General features: G+C 38.4%; 1 protein-coding gene across 2 annotated transcripts in view; it reads right to left on the minus strand.

Annotated features, from left to right (window-relative positions):
- Positions 1 to 953: 953 nt before the first annotated feature.
- Positions 954 to 23,575, minus strand: part of LOC116780354 (3'-5' RNA helicase YTHDC2) — a 42,345-nt gene continuing 19,723 nt past the window's right edge. For both annotated transcript variants that reach the window (XM_032675250.1, XM_032675251.1), the window contains exons 13-30: positions 21,016 to 21,194; positions 20,753 to 20,849; positions 20,007 to 20,094; positions 19,834 to 19,914; positions 18,884 to 18,966; positions 17,792 to 17,897; positions 17,538 to 17,657; positions 16,886 to 17,158; positions 16,256 to 16,382; positions 15,045 to 15,250; positions 14,425 to 14,620; positions 13,176 to 13,285; positions 11,627 to 11,916; positions 11,034 to 11,211; positions 9,829 to 10,032; positions 7,853 to 8,035; positions 6,543 to 6,646; positions 954 to 6,394 (exon numbers count right to left, since the gene is read on the minus strand). In XM_032675250.1, the coding sequence (XP_032531141.1) occupies positions 6,566 to 6,646; positions 7,853 to 8,035; positions 9,829 to 10,032; positions 11,034 to 11,211; positions 11,627 to 11,916; positions 13,176 to 13,285; positions 14,425 to 14,620; positions 15,045 to 15,250; positions 16,256 to 16,382; positions 16,886 to 17,158; positions 17,538 to 17,657; positions 17,792 to 17,897; positions 18,884 to 18,966; positions 19,834 to 19,914; positions 20,007 to 20,094; positions 20,753 to 20,849; positions 21,016 to 21,194 (2,602 nt within the window). In that variant the 3' untranslated portion in view covers positions 954 to 6,394; positions 6,543 to 6,565. The remainder of the gene's footprint in view (positions 6,395 to 6,542; positions 6,647 to 7,852; positions 8,036 to 9,828; positions 10,033 to 11,033; positions 11,212 to 11,626; positions 11,917 to 13,175; positions 13,286 to 14,424; positions 14,621 to 15,044; positions 15,251 to 16,255; positions 16,383 to 16,885; positions 17,159 to 17,537; positions 17,658 to 17,791; positions 17,898 to 18,883; positions 18,967 to 19,833; positions 19,915 to 20,006; positions 20,095 to 20,752; positions 20,850 to 21,015; positions 21,195 to 23,575) is intronic.

Here is a 23,575-nt window from a genome sequence, read left to right on the forward strand (position 1 = left end):
TCATCCAGCTTCAATGCTCTAAAGAGAAACAAAAGCAGAACTAGGCAGCTAAACCTTACCTCAACCTCAGACTAAGGAGCACTATGACTACGGCTACTGCAGTCCTCTGATGTCCAAGCTAGGCCACGGAACTTTGCAACATATTTTCTCAGTGCCTCTGAAGAGAGAAGACCAGCAAAATTCACACATGAAACCTACACCACATACATATTAACAGTTCCAGTCAACCAGGTAAATCAGAAAAATTCAACCAGGTAATCAGGAAAATAAGCTAAAGCATCAGTCCATGGGTCTCTCGGAAGCTTCACAGCCTGTTTGTGAGGTGTCCTGTGGCCCTTTTCTCTTTTCTCTTCCTCCTAGGTTGGTACTTCTGCTCTACTCCCTAGGCCTGCCCTAGAATAAAAAGTAGATCCCATTTTCATAAAAAAGCTATGAATAGAGCACAGCAGTTCTCTTACAGCAATGAAATCTTATTTTGTACTTTGGTTTAGGGCATGTTGGAACTTAGCAGTGGATAAGCTGTTGAAAGCAGCAGCCATTGAAATGCTGAAATTGTTGAGTTGCAAGACAGATTTCTTCATTACTAACTGCACTTAAACTAATACAAGAAGCATGAGTATGAAAAGAAATGCTTAATCTGAAAAGACTCATCAAAACAATCAAAGAAAGGAAGTTTTGTGCTCTTAACTAGACACACTATAAGCTAAAATTCACAGAAAGCTTGTCGGTGCACAGAGAGTCACTATCTATTTCCACACAGCTTGCTTTTAAAACAGATTATCAATATGGTTTACAAGAGCAGAAGTTATTAAATCTATTTTCATTCAATTTCATTCACAGTTTCTGCCCAGTGTCCAGAACATCCTCATATAGTAGCAATTTTGGCAATTGTGTTTTGTTCCCTATTTCTTAATCTTATTTGACTGCTACTAGGCTTCCCCAGACATTCCATATGGATAGAACAAAGTGGTATATTATTTAAGAGCCTCAAGCTACAACCTTTGCTCATATATCAACAGTACCAAATACAATATGCCCACTCACATAGGCAAACTTACAAGATCAGCTTGTGAATCTCAGAGCTATGCACTATTACAACACAAGGCAAAAAATAATGATTTCACATCCCCAAGGTATGAAATTAGCATTAAAACTCCTTCTGGGCTTGACACAAATAAAACACAACCTTTCTGAATTGCCTGATTTAATTATGGGCATGCTTTTTAATATCTTCAGGACTCTTAATTTTTATTCTCTACTGAGGGTATTCCCTCAGTCTACTTTCATGATTTGTCTTTAAACCCAGATTTACACTTTTGATCTAGGCAACACCCTTTCAACATCTGTCAAAAGAATCAAAACAACAAATAAAGCTTTTAATCCAGAGCAGCATCACCTACTTTCTGGCCTGTGGTACCTGTTAGAAGATGCAACAGAGACAGCTGAGAGAAGGCTGAAAGCAACATAGCACGATCCACAGGAAAGGTAACAGTGCATCTAAGTGCTAGAAGAAAGATGTAGAGCAACAGGAGACAAACTACTAATGTTTAAAATTTTGTATTATTTGAAAGTAGCTAAGTGCTTGCTTGACAGAAGTAGCTAGAGTTGTTAAGCCACAAATTGAACTTTATCTAAACTATATATGTTGAGTATGTCTAAGTCAAAGACGGATCATAGTGAAACCTGGAGTTAACAATATGAACACTAACAACAGTTATAATAGAAATGGTTATCCCCCAAATATTAGTTAAAAATTAATAGCTGGACCGGACAACCCAGAGATCACGGTCTATGAACTGCAACAACCAGATTGTACCATGGACTACAGAACTCACCCCTACCAAAACCAACCTAAGAGGATGTGAAGGGGATCACATAGCAACCACTTGGTAACAAAACAGTGAGGCAACAAAGAGCAAAAAGACCCCACACCCTAATAATGGTGTGGGTCTGGACTGTCACATGAGGGATGGGGAGTTTAGATTGCAAGTGCATAATTGCCCAGGGATTACTTTTTATGGGGTCTCTCTTTTAAGGCACCAAGATCAAGCTACTAGGTATCATAATTCATCTGTATCTAACAGATGGAGATGAGAGCCTAGTGACAAAAATTTCTTTTAACAGCTAATGTCATTCAGACAGTGACTGAATACATCTAGAAAGTGGTTGCTCTGGGACAATCACTTCAGCTCCACATGAGAAAAAAAAGGGGGGAAAATTAGTAATCGCAGAAACCACACTAATTCGCTTTAAAGACAAAGCACCTTAGGGTAATTATGGACTGATCCAATCAGCTCAGAGAAATCTGCCAGTTATGAGCTGTGATTTCATTTCGACAGAAACTGCAAAAAATTTCACAGTAGAAAATAAACCCAAAAGGACCAGAGGAAATGTCTTCATAGCTGTTGGGATGATGGAGCAAAAATTATACCAGTTCAATAGTGGCAAAAAAAATTTAAAAAAGCAAATATTGGAATAAGTAGTTGCAACAAATAACCAATAGAAATGTAAGATTTTTATAAAAGTAAAATATTTAACAAAAAAAAACCTCAAAAAATACTTAACAAACTTACTTTTGTTCCTAGCAAAAGGAACCAAATTCTGCCTGTGGCAAAACAGCTTGCCGCTTTTACCTATTTTCAGAAATATGTTCCAGAGAAGGCAGCACATCTCAGCGTTTTCTCATGAGCCACTGGCAAAGATCTTACCTGCTGCATTGAGGAACATGACAAGAATTGCCCTGAATCAGTACTGCTAAGTTTTCACGTATGAAAAAAATTTGCAAACCTGTGGCTGTCCTCCATTTATATTTCCTTTCTCCTCACTCCAGTGTTTATGGGCAATGGTCTAGCTTGCAAGAACTTCATTTACTTTAAAGCAGAGTAAATCACTCCTGGCTTACAACCTCCAAGATGGGATTTTTACTGTTGCACAGAAGATGGCAATGGGCTATTTCTTCCATTTGTCGTCACAGATAAAAGTTGTCTTTTCAGATACATTCACCTCTGTGGCCTTCATCCTGCTTTAGTTTTCACTTCACTGAGTGTGTTTAATCACACTCAGTCATGATCAGCCAGATGAGGTGTCCCTAAAAATCCCAGTACAGAGGTGCAGCCCTGAAGTTTTTCCAGGTATGATACGGTTGGTAACATCAGACACATGGTTACCAAGATCTGTCTCTTCAGGGACCCAGGTGATACAAAGTGAAAACAGAGAATGTCAATACACAAGGTTAGGAAACCAGAAGGTGCTTGATGGCTGTAAGGAGTGGTTTTCCAAAACATTCAAAGCTGTGGTCTTACAGACACAACATGAAACTAGAGCAGAGGATTCTGCAGAAAGAACTATCGGGAAATAATTGCTCCATAGTGAAATAACTGTACAGACATTTTGCAACAATTTAACTGAAGTGATGGCTAGCCATAAAGATGTCCTTATTTCTACTAGATGAAACCTACTAAATTTGTATGGATGACAATGCAGAAAATAAAGGAGTCTCTCTGAGAAAGCAAGGTCGCCATAACACTTATCATCCAATGACAGAGATCAGAGGGAAGCTTCTCGAAGCTTTTTCTTTCAAATCATTTAAAAGCAAGCAGAATTATGTCCTTACAGATGAACATTCAAATGCTTCAGTAACATCAAGAAAAGTCCACTAGATCTGTTCTCCAGACACTAACTTTTGTAAGAGATGGGCCCATGTGAGGTTGGTTGCTGTGCCTGTAAGGCCAGTGCCTATTGAAATGTGCTCCAAGTGGACCAGGACCTTTTTTGATTAGCAGGCACTTATTGAACATGTGGGACAATGTCCACACAATGTTCCTCTGCCACAGGTGCTACTTCTAAAGCATGACTGATGACCACCCTGGCCAAACTCAATCCAAATCTGTGGGACCGGCCCAGGGGTCCTCAATCATTTTGGGGTACTTCTCTGAACATGTCCTAGCGCTGCCTGGAAGAGAGTATCTGCACTTCCTGCTGGAAACTGTAGTTGGATCCCAGACCCCAAAGTGAGACTCCAGGCTTTCCAGTCTGAAACTCAGATGGTGCCCTCCATCCGCTGTGTAACATATTTGCCAGCCAGCTTAAATAGTTTACAGTAACAGATTTGTGACAGCATCCACTTAGTTCGGTTACATCAGTGCTTGTGAAAGAGCGTGTGGTGGCACCTGTCAAGCATCACATTCTGTTTTAACAATTGGTTAGATTACCAAGTCCTCAGTTTGGGAGGAACTTGACACAGCATCGTCTGAACCTGAATCAGATGAAGTATTATGCCTGTCTTCTGGGACTCTACATAAAGAAATTTCCTTTTCCACAGCCTCCAGACAATGATCAAATGTTTCACAGGCAGATACTGTTACCTGGAGGATCACGCATTGCTCCCCACATTAGTTTGATGGCTTTTAACACAGACAGGGGCTAAAAGCCTTCTCCTCTATCACAGCCCCAGGGTCTTGCTGGGTAAGGGATGGATCTTTTTGTAGGTAGTAAACTGCACTGCTTCAAATCCTACTCAGTATCTCTCAAAGATATAAGGGGAACTCTCCTTTGTGTTTCCATCCATCTGACTTGCCCTAATCAAAGTAGAATCTGACATGCATGGGCATGGCAAAGTCCCAAAGTAATCAACTGAGGCACCTGCTACAGGGTCAGGGCTGCCCATGATGCAGTGTATCACATCCGACTTCTAACACCAGAGTGTAAGGGCTTAAGGTAGCTGTGCCAGGTTACAGAATATGGTTACAAATACCAGACCAACAGCTTAAGGGATAAACAGTCCACCTCCAAATAACAGTACAGGCAAAAATACAGATCAGTAGTACAGTTACCTGGCTTGTAACAAGAGCAAGTCAAATAATCCTCCAAGACTGGGTGAGACATAACATCTGGGCATGCCAAAAATTACATGACTGTGGCTGTGACTCAGGTAGCAGGGTACAATCTCTTCTCCAAACAAGAGAGCTACACCAGACAATGCCCTTGAGGAATGCAAAGTCCTTGGCTGGACTGTTCTTATCAACAAGCTGCAGAAGCCCTCTTCAGGCTCCTTAACCAAACACTACGCCTGCCCTTGCTCTCCTTCGGTGCCAGCTCTGTCCTTGCAGTGCATGGGGACCCGTAATCCTATACAGGGCAATACACCCCAGATTTCTTTGTGGGCACAGGTCTGCAAGTACTGAAAAAGGTAACACGAGCCTCACAGCTCCCTTGTGTGCACCATCTCCAGAAACACTGCATTAGGCATTACAGCATTACATAGACCCTGCTAGTCTAGGCAGTAAACCTACTAAAACCGACAGTTTACGTATGGAAGTCACTACACAGAATGCAAGAACAAATATACAGGGTATATTTGTGAGAATATCCTGTGAGAAACTAAGTAGCGGCTCAGGAGCAGAAAAAGCTCTTAACCTGAGAATGACCACAAACATAGTGCTGACAATAAACAGACTGAATTTATACCAGCCTTATAGTACAGTACATTAAAGACTACGGAAAAGCGAAATAAAGCAAAACAACAGTAGTATGGAAGAAAGAAAAGAACTTGAAAGACAAGGTATAGAAAGGAAGTATGAATTACATTGAAAGATGACAGAAGTGGTACTGCTAATTATTTTTTATTTTTTATAAAAGAAGTAAAAATCTTCTAATAATGCCCAAGTTAGTGAACTATTAGACTGCCATTTGGCAACAGGTCTCTGAAAGACTGTTCCAGCTTATCCAAGTGTGAGTACTTCTTAAAGGCAAAAAATATTTGAAACTGGAAACACCACTGGACCAACCCACACTCAAAAGTCTCATGAATTTAAATTAAAAAATAATATTCTCCAGCTGTCTAAGTGTTTGTATGAATATATCCTGCTCTCTTGCACTGTCATATAGAAATTTGCACTGCCATACAAACACTTATGGAATCCTCTAATCTATTTGGAGCCATTTATTCTCAATTTATTTCTTTTACGCAAACTGCAAGATTGGTTAATTAACATTACACTTGTTTCTTTCACATATTTTACTGGATTTTACTGGAGAAGTCTTTAAATGTAAACTGCGTGTTTAAACAGTCTGCTGCGCTACTTTAAACCCAAGAATAACTTACAGGTGTTGCATTGTTTCAAAATCAGTTGAACTTTACCATGTTTTTAAATATCTACTGGATGCTACTGTAGAAAAAATAATTCAGTCAAAAACAGATTGGTGGATAATGTTATTGACACTTGTTAAGACAAGGAAACACTGAAACCAACATAATTCCCTCTCATTTTTCCACTCTAGCTGCACAGTATGACTAGCAGCTTCAGGAATCTGTTGTGCCACCTTCTTCCTCATCTTTATATTGTAGACACACTGCTGGTTCTTGTGGTTAGAGCTGATGTTCCAACAACCAAAGCTAAAAGAAACCAAAAGGAAGAGAATTAGTCCCAAGTGCAACTGCTCTTCCACAACCTACAAGCGAAAGGCAGTACTGTAACAATACACTGTATGTAGACATCTTTTCCTCTATCATAAAACCAGAAAACAATGCATGAAATAACTACCTCCATCACATTATCTGACATGCTTAATCAGTTGAGTTTTTTCCTGCTGAAGGAATATGGTCCCAAAGCTGCAGCAACTGCTCTCCAACTTGTGGTTCCAGCTCCTAGAAATGATCAGGAAATTAGAGAACTTATAACACTGCTACTACTGACACAGAAGAATGATTAATTACAAAATTCTTAGAAGAGGTTGCCAGTGAACGCTTTCAACCTTTCTGAAAAAGGTCGTTCCTTTTGCCCTTGAGTACATTAGAATTCCACACACAGGAAAGGCTCTCACCAGGAGATTAAAAACTTCCATAAGCAACCCTGGCCTACAGGCTGTTTGGTTTTTTTTTCCTTCACTGCAAGGTGTCAGTTCTCATGAAGAGAATTCCCAGTGAACACATCACCATCATATACAAAAACAGATCCACCACAGAATTCATACCTTCCACATGTCACTTTCTCATTACCTAAAGATTATCATTCTCTACATCTTTTAAGTTTAATTCAATCAAGTGTGGTGGAGAACGTGGAAAGGCAGGTCACAGGTCATACAGTGGCTCTTGGTGGAATCATATAAACCAATATAAACCACTTGTTTTTAGGCTCATTGAGATTCTTTAGGTCTTAAGAGCCACTTACAAGAGAAGTACTGTCAACTACAGCATGTGCTACATTCCTGTCCTTGTTCTTGCAGTATGCTCCTTTCCTCGTTCTCACAACTGGAGAGGTTTTGGGGAAGCAGTGAGAAGACAATACAAGAAGTTTAGCTCTGCAATGTTGTACCAACGATATGTTTTGGGAGGGGACTGAGGAGAACACAGAAACTGCCAGAGAACACTTGTGCCAATTCTTTTCCGTCTTTTTGTAGTTGAATTTAGATTTAACAAAGTGGAGAACAGCCCTAAGCTTTATTCCATCTCAAATATCAAGATTCTCTTCAGGTTTTACAGAAAACTCTAAGCTCTAATTATGAACAGTTATTTGGGTGTGACAGATTATTTCAGGGAACACATCTGAACCAAATATGGAACAAACCTCTGAAATTAAAAAAACCCTCAAACATTCATTTGTTGATGTATCCAGACTTAAATTATCTGGTTTTTTTTAAATACAAATTAAGTAATAAACTTCTTTTATTTTATCCGATGTTTCTACTAGTTCAACAGTAATTCTCCATTAGCAAAAGGTACAGTGCAGATCAATGAACTCTGATTCAGATTAACAGATATATGAGGACAGTTGAGATGAACGTCAAGGCTGAACAAGTTAATAAACGATACACAATTCTACCAAGTAAAGACTTCAGAAGAGAATATTATTACCTGGCCATCTCTGCTTATTTGTACTTTCTTATTGTCATTCCAAGGGTTGAGCAAATGGTGTGCAAACTGAAAAGGAATGCTTTCTTTTCGGATCCACTCCACCTTAAATACACCTCCAAAACCAGCAGATCCCCAGTCTTGACTTTTCTCATACCCTATTGCTGAATCCATTCTAGCAAAACCCTGGAACAAAAATTTAAATATGTAAGAACAGACATAAAGAGAGCATATCTATTTATGCTGGAATTAAATAAATTAGTGGACTTCTAAAATGTTTACATCAAGAAAGTTAGAAGTATCATTTGGCTTTTTCCACCTAAAATATATCTTCTAGAGTTTGACCACAAAGAACGTCTCTGAATTCACTCTCACAATTACCATTGGAGATTTTTTAAGCTTTGTAACAGAGGCTGAAAAGGTGTTGTAAAAACATCTGAAGTGCAAGGAATCAAGATGAATGTTCTAATACAGAATAGTCCATTAGCTACTCCTTGTTACTTGTAGGTACTTCTAGAGCAAATCTATTCCTTCCTTCCCCTGTTCCCTCTCTGTTAACAAACTTTCATATAGAATTAGAAGAGTGCAGCTGTTCTTCAAAGACAGAAGTCAAAGTTGCTTTTAGTTCCTCCTTCAATGAAGTGGAAAGAAGTTCCAGCAAGACAAATATTCAGAAACAAAATGAAAGAAACCACAAATCCCAGGCTGCATATTTAAGGACAACTCTTAAAAACACACCCCCATAAACAAACCAAAAATAAACCAAGGCCACAATGTATCAGCCCTTTAGGCAAATTTATGCCAGTTGTGATATAAGAGTCCAAGAGATGCAGCAGTGCACTATGTAAGTTACCAGCATATACTGTTGCTGTAAGACATGCAGTCCTAGATAGCTCAAGCCAGACTTCAATGAAAATTAACAAAAGGAACAGAGGAAAAATAAAGGCAGAAAGAAAAGAGACACCTGGGATAAGAGAATATTATTAGAGAAGTTAATCTCACATTCTCATAAAGGTCTACTACATTGTCAAAACTGGAAGGGCAAGGCACTATCAACCACCCACATCCTGACTTCGGTGTGTCTTTCCTTCCCAGCTTCCTTGTCTAAGAGCACCAACATAACTGCCTATTTTCAGCATCAACTGGCATGCTGAAAATTACTTTTCAATATTACACTGCATTTGCCAAATCGTTGTATGTGTATCTCACTGCAATCCTCCAGCAGTACTGCCAAGATAGCTGTATTTGGGTTGGCTCATTAGATTTTAAATTCAGCTGACTTCTATAAATAGTTTATATGTAAAGAGGTAAATTGAACTTTCTTTACCTGGAACAATTGAGTTTAGCTGACTCTCCAACACAGCTAACCTGCAATTTTGCACTACCAGGTCAAATGTAACTTTAAACTGGCCACAAATCTGTCAATGAATTGTTGACAAATACCTCACTAAATATGAAGTCAAGACACAGCTCTGGAAGAATCATGGCCATGCTTCCCAGTTTTCTAACTTTTACAAACCACAATTCAGGCAGAACAGTTTTTATTAAAATCTGTAAGAAAGCCATCTAAGAGTTTGCTGACTTTAGAAAGCTGTGACTTGTAACTGTTTGTTCACTTATAATATTTATTTTGGTATGCAGAGAAAAGAGCAGCAATCACTTGCTTTCTGTGGATTTTTTTTATTTACTTATTTCATTGTAGTTTGAAAGCATTTATATAGGGTATAAAGCCTATTCTGATTCATTATGTTTGGATGCAATTTAGTCTTAGCCTTTGAGGGACAAACTGAGTTAGTTAAAACAGTCTATTTCAGAGAAGAATGAAGCACTCTTTCCTCAACAACCAGAGCCATTGGCATCCTACTCTACTTATCAGGTCAGGAGTCATAAGGAAAGCCCTCCATACTATACATAGGCATTTGCTGCACCCTCTTAAAACATTAACCACAGCCAATATTCAGTATTAGCTACGAACTCACCTGAAAGTGTCCAGACCCTTGAACAGAAAATATTAAGTAAACTATGCTGCTCTCCCAAAAGGCTCCATTCAGTTTTCGCTCATTACTTGGTGTAGTGGACCATATACCCTTCTGCTGGGAAATATCAATGTTCTGCAAGTTGCTACTTTTCATTATAAAGTACCGAACTGGCATATTTTGTCTTGGTGAAGGAGATTTGGAATACTAGAAAAAATAAATTAATAAATACAATAAAATAAACCAGCCTTTGTTCTAAAGTTTTACACACACAAAGACAGAAATCCCTTCACTGCGCTCCTCCTCTCCTCTTCCAGATTATACAAGAAACATAGAATCTATCAGCTGTTCCTGTCTGAATTGATTTTCACATCTATTTTACATTTTTAAGCACTTTTCAACATAGTAATTCATTCATGAGGGGCAGGAAGCAAGTACAGTAGAACAGGCCTGAATAGCTTAGTAATTACAATTCTTTGAAGGTCTGATGGACCTGCAGTTCCACACAAAATTAATCATCCTGGACTGTAGCCTGCAGCACACTACTCGTATTCCATCTTCAGGAAACATGAAGTTTTCTCTTTAACACTGGCTGAATCTAAAAACTGAAAGACTTAAGAGGCATTACTAAATTTTCCAATGAGTCCATGGTGAAAAGAGCTATGGGTTGTCCCCTCAGTGATCTGTTTAGTATTACTGCAGTTTACTATTCAAGTATACAGAGAGAATTATGACAATAACCTAATTAAAAATGTGTGCTTTGTTAAAAATAATCATTAAAAAAACCCAAACACCCAAGCAGCTGTAATAAGGCAGATAACACAAAACTTATAGAATCAGTACCAATGTATGCTATTACAGAAACAGAGGAAGGCAAAAACCAAAGGGTTCAGAAGTGCATGTGCCGTACACACCTTCACAGTTTAGTATACCAAGTTTAAAAAAAAAAAATCTGATTTTTTTCAACTTTGGATAGCTTTATCTCAAAAGTCTGCAGAGAATAATAATTTTACTGTATTAAACTAGTGCAACAAGGATATTTAGACTTGATTTTAAGTTCCAGAAAGAAATATTATGCACTTGTTAACAATGAAAATCTAAGTTTGGTTCTTAATTTACCAATACAATACTTGATAGGTGCTGAAAGATACCAGCAAGAAGTTCTATTCATTTTGAAGAGCAGGGTAATATGGTTATGAGAACTTTACCTTTCCAGATATTGGAGAACAAGGACTAGCACAAGGGCTAGGATAGCTACTGCTGTCTGCAGACTTCACTGATGATCGATCTGACCTGTCATCTGAAGTTTGTTTGGAGTGTAAAATATTTTTTCGTTTGTACTTCTTTGCCTGGTGAAGTGCAGGAGGTGTAGATTTCATTAAAACTCTAAAAAGTAAAGGTAGATACAGGACATACCACAACTTTTACAAGCAGCCACAGAATAATTTTTATCTATATATCAGCCTATTGTATGACTATATATATTACAGTAATTCAAAAACATATTAGTAACTAAAAAAATATAATTATCATGCATTGATTTTTGAATGTTACAGTTAAACCTCTCCTGCTACTTCTCAAAGAGCACAACTCATGGTCAATATTCCTGACTGCTCTCTTAACCAGCAGGCATACATATGAAATATTTCTCCATGAAATCACAACTACAACACAGCATAAGACAGTATCAAAGCTTTCAGCTGTATTTATACCGTTTCTTCCTTCTCAATATTAGCAGAAATTCAAGCCATGCTTTTAGAGGCAAATAAATTACAGTCTCTAGAAGATGTCAACAGCTTACTTTTCAGCATTAGAGGAGTCAGAGAATTCAGTTTCTGCTGCACTTTTTCTGCTGTTGCCTGACCTCCGTGTAGATGCTAAAGGAAGTTCTTCAGAAGCCACAGGTCTTGGTCTCTGACCAATTCCTGAAGGTTGCTGCAAACCTGCAGACTGTTCTTCAGCAGTTAAAACAGCTACAATTGTTCTTACAGTTGCTTCATCAGCCTGAGACCACGACTTTGAAGGAGCTCTCATATGACGCAGAAATAAGCTATGCCACTTCTGTCTAAGTTGCAACAGCAAATCAGCAGCCTGTAAGGAATTTCAATTCTGTTAAAGACTAATTAAAATTAGATTAAATAGGAAAAGAGTACCCTAGTCTTTCCTACCAGGCAGCAGTTGGCATTCTGACAGACTGAGAAGCAAGACTAAGGTCCCAGAGAGGGGGAAAATCCCCCACATTTAAACTACGCTGTTACCTTTTCTTTCATCAGGTGTATGATAATTTTTAAAACATTTCACATAGCTCTGCACATAATTTAAAATTGTATTGTAAACACACTGCATTTTTTATTTTTCACTTTAAAAATTAATCTTTTTTTTTTAAAAAACCCTAATCTTTTCATGTCTTATGCCTTTTCTATCACTCAGTCTGTATTCCTATGCTCTTCAGTCATACCTTATGGAAAAGAGCTCTGAGTTACTCTACCTCCTACCACAGGCACTTCTCAATGACCTGAAAACTTCTGTCTTCAAAGGCTGAGGTTTTTTGATTATTTTTCTATAATCTCACAACAATTTTCTTTCAGCAATTCCAGTTTCAGGTGCTCCATTTTGATCCAACTTTAGTCATCCTCTGAGAAGGAAATATACAATATGCCATTGGGACTGTTCTTCCAACTCCCGCTCAGATTTTGGCTAACCAAGCTTATGCTAAGGTCTGATGTGTGCTGGGAGCACCACACAGGCAATACAGAAGGGTCATTATACAGCCACTACCACCTGCAGCTTGCTCATCCCTGTAGCCATTATCTTTTATCTGGCATCTTCTTTAGAATCTGCTAACTTATGGAAATGGACCAAACTGCCAAGCTGGAAAGTATAACACATCAGCTTACCCAAAGCACTTTTGAAGCAGATCTAATGCTGAGTCTTTCCTGCTTCCCAGTGTGATACAGGGGACACCCACATCATGACAGAGGAAGAAGAATGAGCACTCTTACTGCTGGCTAGGTAACTAATAATTTTTATTCTTTTTTGCTCATATGTGCAAGAATTGAGAGTTATGGGTCGTAAGTTACGAAACCTTAAAACTTGGATGTTGAATACATGAATTCACAGAATAGACTAGTCTGGGCAAAAGGGGGTTGAGCCCCTGTTGATCTATTTCTTAACCAACTCATGAAATAAAGGCTAACTCAGAGTACACTGTCATGTAAATTCAAGAGACTCAAACAGACCATTCTTACAGAAAATTCTTTTTTACTCAGATGTTTCACAAATCTTTTTAGGATGATTTAACATAAATATCCTTCTATGTGTAACCAACATGGAAATGACACATTACTTACTTCAGGGTCCAGTCTGAGATGGAGCCACTCATCTAGCTTCAGTAGTGATAAATTAGCAGTTGTTTTGTCCTCCATCTCACTGTCACTGCTCTCATTAGATACCCCACCCCCTGAATTAAATACAAAAGATGCATTAACACCTCTATATTATTTACATTTACATACAAAAACTTGAACACTACTGTATTAGCAGCAACAATTTTCTTCTTAAATTTTATTTTAAAATGTAAATGTTTGTAAACACACTTTTTAACTTCTGCAAATACACCTCAGTGAAAGTCTTTGCTTCAGTTAGCAGAACAGAAGCAGCCAGACCTGCCAAGGGCCCAAGTCAGTAAACACCTGTATTGATGTCAGTAAACACCTGTATTGATGTGATAGGACTCACTCATGTACCATCATCAATATCAACAAGCCACTATCAAACTTTTGCCTGAAGTTGTTCGTAAAACCACACACTGCTCTATGCTTTATTTCCTAGTAAAACAGCATATTTAAAGACCCATTAGGGAAAAAAAAATTATATATGCACATGGCTATTTTGGATTCCCTTTTTTTTTTCCCAAAGTGCAATTCAATCATCATTAATACTATTTTAAGAGTAACAGTTTAAGAGCAAGACGAGAAAGCTTCAAAAATATCTTGGACTCTTGATTCAAATTAGTATTTCTATAGAACTGACAGCAGGATAGATTATTTTTGCTTCTACTCCTACAGCATTCCACTTAATCATGAAAAAAAGAAAATTTTGATACATTCTTTATTGCTTCTAGTTAATAGTATAGCTAACTGTCATTAAAAGTTATCAGTAGAAAATATTCTTTAAAATGCATGTGTCAGCTGGAAGCAATATGACTATTTGCCATATTGACTGCAGCTAATTATTGTTTGAATAATTTGGTTCAAAGAATCAAATAAACTAGGCTGAAGAAAAAAAGACATACATACTACACTTCTCAGCATTAGTACTGTCATTAGACATTTTGTTTGCATTTTTTATTTCTTTACAAACTATACCGTAACTTCTGAGACTATAGAACTAAGTGTAATTTATAGATATGAATGTACAAGGATTCATAAAGCAGAGACATTTATTACAGAGACTACAAACTATTCTTGAAGAGCTACAGGAACCATAGCTCTGTTGTTTTAAGAATTAGCCAATATATGTGGAAAATATATATGAAAAATAAGCCTTCCACACCACCTACTAGTATATCCCATACTCCAAATCCAGGCTCCAGTATACCTCGAAAGGATGAAGATGTCTGCAAAGCATTACTTGGTAATCTAGCTGGTCCACAGAAGAGTGCCACAGTGACAGGTGTTACCACAGAACAGCACCTGATGTTCGCTATCCTGTGAGCTCTCGTCATTTCGTCATATATAAGCCAGTCTGTTGGGAGTGCCTGAACAGCTGCAGTTTGGCCATTTGCTGGGGGAATCTGTGAAAGAGCAAATAAGACTAGGCTATTTCATCCTCTGTTTAATTAAAATCAATTTTAATGTAATGCTTATTTTATATATGTAGAATAAATGCATATTTATATACACATGCAAATAAAAAAAGCACAAGGAAATTCAACCAGACTACCAAACTATCTTAAACACTCTGAAACAAAGTATTTTGCTATAAAAAAGCATCTCAAAAAAAAAAAAAAGGCTTTCAGAGCAGAACTTTTTCCTGCTGTTATGAGCACAGATTGTTACATCTTGAAAACGCTTTTATAACTAGCTTTTTCTTTTTAACATTTTGTTGTGTTCCATTTGGAAGAACTAACTGAAATACTGGAAAAATCAACCAACTCCACTTCTTCATTCTATAGGCTGCCAGAAAACAGTATTTTCTAAAAAGTTAAGTGATTTTACCTTTTTATACTGAGTTTGACTAAGCACAGAGGTAGGATGAAATCGCACTTTCTTCTCCTTTGGTCCAGTCAAAACCAGGCTTTCTCTGTCTACATGCACAAGATTTGGATACATCCCAGCCACTAGGGCAGCTTTAACTACAGCCCAGTTTTCAGAGTTAGTATTAACATCTCTGATATCAGCTCCTCCTCTGGCTCTAACAAAACCTGAAGAAAGAAGACATAAAAATTGTGTTATACTTGCTTGTACTTAAGATCTACTTCTTTGCTTCTCAAGAGGAATTGGGAAAAAAAAAGTGAAATAAACTACAAATTAGTTGTACTTTTCATGACTACTAACCTTAACAGAATCAAGAAGAAACCACTACACTGAAATCCTTCCTGGGAAGAGCTTTTATACTTGCATACAATATAATTACTTTTTACAATACTAACACTAAGACATTCCTATTGTGGTTTAAAGTTAGTTTACTCATAGAATATCAGAACTTAATTGTGCAGGTTTAAGTCTAATTGTAACTTCCAGATAGCTTAGCATGAGGGGGCCCTGCTCAAAATCTGGTGTAGGTGAACTTTAAATGAACTCTGTTGGCATGAACAACTAAACAGGGGAGGAAAGAAGAGATACTTTCAGGTAACAGTTAAGACCCTAGAGGGGCCCAAGGTTGGCCCAGGCTGGGAGATAAGAGCAGTTAATGGCCTGATGATGTGGACATGGAGAAAGAAACCAATGAGGCGTTAGAAGATCCCAGACCATAAATTGGACCAAGAGGAGTGTGTGAGGCACATGTAGGGCACGTGAAGATTATATGCACACACTGTGAGGGTATAAAGGCCCAGTGATTTCTTTGTTCAGGGTCCCTCTCTGGGGTCATCCAGCTAGAGCTGAAATTAACTGACTCTGCCTCAGAACCTGGGGTCTGAACTGTTTTTTAACAAATTCCTATGGAAACAATTTACTAGAACAGAAAAATCCAAGGAAACATATCTCACACTGAAAGCCAGTGGCATGCTGAACAACCAGGGTGCTTTCAGCTAGATCAGCTGTTCCCCAGCCATACTCTCTCACTCTAGCACCTCCACCATGCCCAGCATGGATGCACACTGTTTCAAATTAAGGAAGGAAAAAATCACACAAGTGAACACTATTCTTGTTACAGTTTGTATAAACTTGACTCTAAAACTACATTACAACTTTTTCCAAGCTATTACCTGAGGCCCTAAGCTGGCCAAGCAACTGCGTTCTCATTCCTACAATGATTTCCATTGTGGCTTGAGACAGGAAGTTCTTTTCACAGAAGGCTCTCTCCCAGCCATCACTGCGTGCTTTCTGCCACGCCTGTAAAAGATAATTTTTGAACATTTGCCTATTAATTTGATTATGTAAAATTAAAAAAAAAGCGTTTTTTTTAAAAAAATACATTCACATCAATAAAATGACGGTACAAACCACTTCGAAAGAAAGAAAATGTAGCAAACCAGATTTTTTTTTTTCTGGTTAAATACTATATTCTCTTTACCCATTCCCTAACCTAATGACCAATATGTTATTATTATATTATTATAAAGATTATTATGTTAAGATCATTATTTTAAGTTACCCGTGTAGCAGGATATAAAGGGGTACCTTGCTGTAACATTCAGAATTTAACCCAATCATATCACCAAAAGATGAGACAAAAAGTGTTCTATCACTAAATTACGAGTCCAATATACAGTAAAGCCACTAGGTAAAAATAAAAAATTTCTTGTCTAAGGACTTAATCATAGTCTACCATTCTATATCCAACTTGATTGGTACATCATTTACTTTGATGTGTGATTACTGAAACGAGGCAATACCTGGAAAGCCCTGAGAAGCACCATATGGTCACTAAATGTTCCTGCAGTAAAACGTTTCCTGCAGAGCATGGCTGCACGCTTTTGAGAGGCCAGCGCAGGAAGGACAAAGGGGTCTCGGTAGGCAAGAGCACAAGCAATGGTAAGAACAGGATCCAGGCACTTCAAAGCTACGGCACACAACACCATTTTACCAAGGTGTGGCTCTACCGGCAGTTCAGTGAGATGATAACCAAGTTCAGTGAGATCTTCCCAAGGGTCCATGGCATCTATAGTCTGGTTAAAAAAAAATAAAAAACGGGGGCAAGGGGAAAAGGGGAAAGCAAACAAAATTAATTTACAATGAAAGCAGAAAGGATACAAATATTGGACATTACCCAGACTTGTTCCCAAACACTAAAAAAGCAAGTCAAACTAATAACTAATAGTTCAAGACCAGATCTTAAAGCACACTCTTCCCTTAACATGGAAAAATACATCCACACACGTAAAATGAAAACAGACAACAAACAGAAATTCAAAGCATCCTTAAATAACAATAGTCTCTGTATAAATAAAAGTCAGTAAGATACGTTACCACAAATGATAGTAAGATATGTTACACCACAAATACAGATCATACACAATTCCCACTTAAATCTATTCCTCTACTGACCTTGAGCATTTGTAGAGCGTTTCTCACAATTAAAGCTGGTGGAGGATCAGGAGCTTTCATAAGAAAGTCAACAATTGAACAATTAATTGGAGCCAGAAGTTTTGTGTGTAAACAAAGCTCCTGTAAGTTAAAAAGCAGGAAAATATTGTTAAAGTTTGGGAAAAACAAAACAAATACATGCTTTTTTGGAATTAATAGCATGGTTTGATGATAATACGTTTTTTAAAAGTCATAATTTTTAACTGAACATGCACCTGAAGTGGCATTCTTAGAAGTTCTGGAGTCTGAAATTCCAACATATTCTGAAATCGGAGCCTGCTGAAGAGACGAAAACAGACTCCAGGCTGACAGCGACCAGCCCTGGAAAATAAAATATGGGAAGGTGTGAAATTAGAATTTCTTTTTAAAAAAAAAAAAACAGATCGACCAAAAAACCAACCCACACAAACTTAGGATGCAAATGTAGAAGAATGTCTGACAGAAAGATAATTTTGTGGTTAAGAGGAAGTCCCACACAAAAAGTTAACAGTTTTCCAGCACATGAATTATTTTTGGTAGTATGGAAATTTATTATTAGACTTTAAATCCTGCACTGAAAAATCTGGAAAAACAAAAGTAAGGGCTATCTAAATAAAGTGATGGGGATGTTTTGCCAATTCAAGATCAATCTAAATTTCATCCATCCTTTGCCATAAGGAATGTAAGTTGTAAACTTCATTTCTTCCTCTTCCCATCCCCCTAACAGTTAGATGGTACTCTAGGAGCAAGAGATAAAATGAAGACCAAATAGCTTGTGAGTGAAGGGACAGAGACAGCAAATGCTCACATTCACACTCAAATCCCTGTAGGTTAATACCAATATCACATCACAAAATATGGGTATCTGTTGCCTTCACCCACAGTGTTGGATAGAACATGTTCGAGGCCTCTTAAGTCATGAATAGTTTGTAGACAGTGAATAAGGAATTACTGCCCAATGTTTCTTCTAACAAAGATGTCAGGACATCAATTAAAAACTAGCAGTAGGCAGTCCTTTGCCCACAGATAAGTTGTGAAACACCTTATTGGACACTGTGGTTGCTGCCGCTACATGGGAGAAAGAGGAAGAAGAATAAGGTCATGGGGGAACAACAACCTAGATCTAATAAAAGTTCTGGGATATTCTCGAGTGTCACTCTTCTACAACTCAGGGAATGCAGAGCATGAGCGTTGGCCATTGTCCAACATCATACTGGACTAGGCTAGAAACATTACCCAGTGTGCCTGCTACTATGTTTGTACTTTATTCTTACCAGCCAGGACATTAGATATATGCAAAATAAAAGTCAGTATAAAGCATTTATTACCTGCCTTTTCTCTGGATAGCACTGGCTTTTGAAATCCACACCATCTTTAGCATTGTAACACAACTTAGTGCATCAAAAGACTTCTATAAAAGCAAAGCAGGGAATATAAAACCAAGATTTAATAAGAGTACTTGCAATAAAAGTTAGTAATGATTTATCAACAGAAGTTCTTTAAAAAAATAAAAAAATAATTATAAAAAACATCAGCAGCTTCTGGCACAAAGGTATGCTCTGAATATTTAGTTTCAAATGAATTTATGCTACCTCCTTCACGGTATCTTTGTGCTACAGAGTTTTCTAAATAGAAGTTTTCTAGTCAATAGGTAATTGTAAGTCAATAAAAGACACGGATTGCAGTTATCAGAAACCAAGAAAAAATATGTTATTACAGTGATTAATGTTTTTCTCTTTGTCTCACTTGGAAATTACATCCTTATTTTCTTACATTTGATGCAAAATTACAGAAAAATTGTGTTACTACGAGAACTTCAGAAATGTTCATATCTCCTATAAAATGTAACTTAATTTTCAAAGCAATACATGAGGTCTTAAACTACCTCATTATGATATCTCACTTTTCCTTACAAGTGATTTAGGAATGGGCATTTAATACATCAAACAATGCTTAAAAGTTTAATGGATTAGATTTGGACAAAGGGAACTTCCGGTGTTCTCTATGTCTCAGGAAGATGCCAGTCTAAACTGATTGACTTGTTTTAAAAAAAAAAATCAAACAGAAATACTTTTTAAGAAAAAGATATATCACTATATCAACTTACAATTGTTTTTACAGGGCTTTTTAAACAGCTGCTGTTTACAGTATTTGTCATAAAACAGACATCAAAACTTCTCAGTTCCCTTTGTTGCTTGACATGCACTAGCTCGAAGCCTACTATAAAAAAACAGTTCTCCAAAGTTTACTTCCCAAAGAAATTTTAGGCCGATCATACCTCTTTCACCTTGCCTGAGTCAATAACAAATACAACATCATTGACTGTTATGCTGGTTTCTGCAATATTTGTAGAAAGAATCTGCAATTATAACAAGAAACAACCAAAACTATAGTTAAAAGCAAACACAAAATAGATCAATATAATATCTGATGAAGTCCTCTGACACTTACTATTTTGCGGACACCAGAAGGTGGACTTTTAAGCACTTTCTTCTGATCCAAAGTCTGCATATTTGAATGAAGCATGAAAACCTGGTACCTAATCCAAGACAAAGAGGACATTGATGCCTTAAGCCCCTAATGGTTTTCTATTTTTCTAATATTGGTAAGCCTTATAAGTTTTATAAGTAGATTCTAAAAGCAGCAACCCTACCTCCTTTGTCCCTTATCTTTTTCCCTCTAGCACCCTTGTTTACACATTCCTTAACCCTCTTACCGCACTCTATGCTCCCTATATCAATCCTACTCCTGAAACCAGTAGAAATGTTTAGTCTTTTGTCAAGGCAAGGCCTAGATTGTTGGCAGAACAGCATATCAGGGCCTAAACCACAGAACACGGTCAAAAACTGGGTTACTACGTATCCTTTGTGCTCTGATGATGGTGAAGATGATGAAGTAGGTGGTCCCGAAATGCACCCCAGACCCATTTTCAGGGGGTGGACCCAGGGCGGTCCAGAGCAAAGGCCACAGGGTGGACACATTTGGGATTGGATGGATGGTATCATAAAAATGTAACCTCTCGGGCACAGGGGCGCGTGTCTTGTAACATCTTAGCCTTGGCAAATAAACCCTTCCTTATCTCACCCCTAATTAACTGCTCTGGAGATTTTTTCAGCACCTAAATCCCACGGCAACAACATTTTAAATATCTTTAAAGAAGAAATATAAACCTCAATCACAGAGACTAGGGGCTTTACCTGTGAGCATTATCAGCAAATCTCCTGTCATCATAAAGAATACGGTCCCTCAGGCTCACTATCTCATCGTATCCAGGAAGAAATACTAAAATTGCTCCTAAAAAAGAAGTAGGTTTACAGAGTTAAACAGAAAGTTCACTTTCAGTATATGCCAGTACTAGCACTTGGAAAGTTTTACCTATTTGGTATTTCTGAAAAAAAGGCAGGATTTATCAAAAGCTGAATCCACAGTAACTTACTGGGACTGTGTGTGTAATACTTACCAGCCTCACAACTATGACAGATGTTATAAAGTAAGTGCATAATCAGGTCCAGATCCACTTTTTCATCATCAGAACTGTGATGATAAGCTGTCAATAGCTCTCTGTCCTCTGCACTAAGGTCACTACCACTTGTTTGGACCAGGGAACTTTCATCCAAATTTCCAAATCCTGCTGAAGCACTAAAATAGATAAATATACAGACCAGAGTCAAGGCTGTTTGCTTTAGGTTTGCATTCAACCACAAAATCAAAATTAGATCAAGACCAGCAAGACTACTTCTTTTGAAGTTAAATTTTGAAATGTAGCAGAACAGCACCTCCAAAATAATATTACTGTTCACTGATGTGTTAACCCAACAAGCATGCAACTTGATTTTTTAGCATTTACTGTCATTTTTTTACACTTCATTGAAACAAAACCACAAGTAAAGATGTCAGAACTCAAGGCAGAAAGACACCACTTATTGATCTGTTAAAAATACTTAAAAGAAGCATATTTTCCAAACATTTTTTCCCCATAAGCAGGTACTACATTAACAGAAACTACACTAAGAGGAGTTCTAATAATAGAGGTCTCTACAAAATGGTAAAAAAACTATGATAACTGTAAGTTAATCAAAAAACAACTCCTGAATGGCCTAGTGTACATGTTATTCCTATAAAGTTTCTTTAACATGGCTAATTGTACCAACAATGTATAGATAAAAATATACAACAGATTTGTTTTCAAAATAAGCATCTGAAATTAAAATGGTACATGGAAGAATCAGGATCTCTGGTTATTTATTTAAGTTACTACAATCACATCCTATCTAGATATATAATCGTGATAGGAATGCCCACATCAAAATGATAAAAGTTAATAATATAAAAGAAGTCCTATGTGGGGAATCTCGGCTGGATCGAGAGCCCTGATATAGAACGAAAAGCTGACTGAGAATGGAGGCCTTGGTCCTGACAACATGTTGATGCACTCTGAGGAGAAAAAAGTCAGGAGAAAGATGTCCCGTGAGAACAAGGACACTGTCCCATGAGAAAAAGGACTTATTTTGAACAGTGGCTGAGAAAAATATAATCATTACAGGAAAACAAGAACAGATGTGCAGAGATGTTGTGAGAATGCAGAACTAAGAAAGTCCATCTATTAGCTGTAAGAATTATGGTTTGTGTATTCGAATTGACCTATCTGTGTAATATACGTATGCCTAAAGAGCTGCATTTAAAGAGCTGTAAATTGCAGCTCCGGGCTGCTGCTGCTTCCTTTTCTTTCCAATAAACTGTCTTGCTGGATATTTCGTGTTGCGGTCCGGTCCAACAGCGACATCTGGTGACCCCGACGCGGTGCTGCGTCTACGTGGATATTGTACGCAGAGAAAGCCATACGGGCGGTGAGGAAGTTGCCGCGGGAACGGAGCTCGGTGAAGCATGAGAGCAACAGAGAAGTTGCCTAGGCCGGCCTTAGACGCAGACACCTGGACAGGTGAGCCACCGAGAACAAGGGTACAACTCTTAGCAAAAGAGGAATCTAGTGTTGTATCTATGTGGAAGTCTATCCTGTTTAAATGGAGAAGAAGTTAAACGAACTGGCTTTGCGAAAGATGCTGCTTTGGTGCAAGAGCCAGGGATATGAAGCGGACACTGTTACTGCTTTTACTGTCTCTACTAGAAAAAAAAATTAGTGATAAGCTCTTTACTGCTGCCTCTAAGGGAGAAAAAGTTGCTGCTTCTGTCCTTACAATTTGGCGATTGTTATAGTAGTATGGCCAGTCTTCGCGAACGAAGATTTGGGAAGGGTCTTTACCCTTCGAGCCTGCGCAGTGGATTTTTTAGGTGAGACACAGTGTGCGCTGAGCTGAGCCCACCCTTTAATCCTGAGGTTCATCTGCCGGGGCGATTGTTATATGAAACAGTAAAAGACATTAAAAGCACAGACTGGAAGCCCGTGAGTGAAATGCCTTTTGCCAACATCCCTGCACGCTCCCTGCCTCCCCATCCTGTGCCTCCTCAACGCAAGTGCAGCTGGCGCTTGGAAGGCAGGTGAAACTCGAGAACTTTCTTCTAGTCACTATGGGGGCAGACCATAAGTACAAACGAAAGGCATATGTTTATCGTCTGGAAAGTTCTGGTTTGCCCACTGCGGCTGATGTGTTTGTCTGGAAGGACATTAGAATGCTATTAGATGCCATCATACAGAGAAATCGTTCAAAAGAAGAGTCAGGCGGAGTCGAAGGGAGCCGAAGCGGGACCAGGGGTCACAGAGCGGGGCCAGGGGCAGCCGAGCGGCCCCGCCAAGATGAACGCGGTGCTAGCGACTCGGCAGGACATGTCCAAGACAATCGGGGATGGTGGATACAGCGTGGAGGTGCTGCTGATGGACCGGGAGATGACCTTACGAACGCTGTGACTGGTTTCCACCTTAAGAAGCTTCCTGCTCCTTGTCTGAGCGGTGCCGCGGAGCTGCGCAGCCATGTCGGGTCTGCCCGCTCCAAGTGTCTGCAGAATGGCGTCTGGTCTGGGTCCCAGTGGGCAGCGATGGCAGCGCCCACGGCTCTGGGTGCCGG

This window comes from Chiroxiphia lanceolata, chromosome Z (genome assembly GCF_009829145.1).
Source record: "Chiroxiphia lanceolata isolate bChiLan1 chromosome Z, bChiLan1.pri, whole genome shotgun sequence".
NCBI lineage: Eukaryota > Metazoa > Chordata > Aves > Passeriformes > Pipridae > Chiroxiphia > Chiroxiphia lanceolata.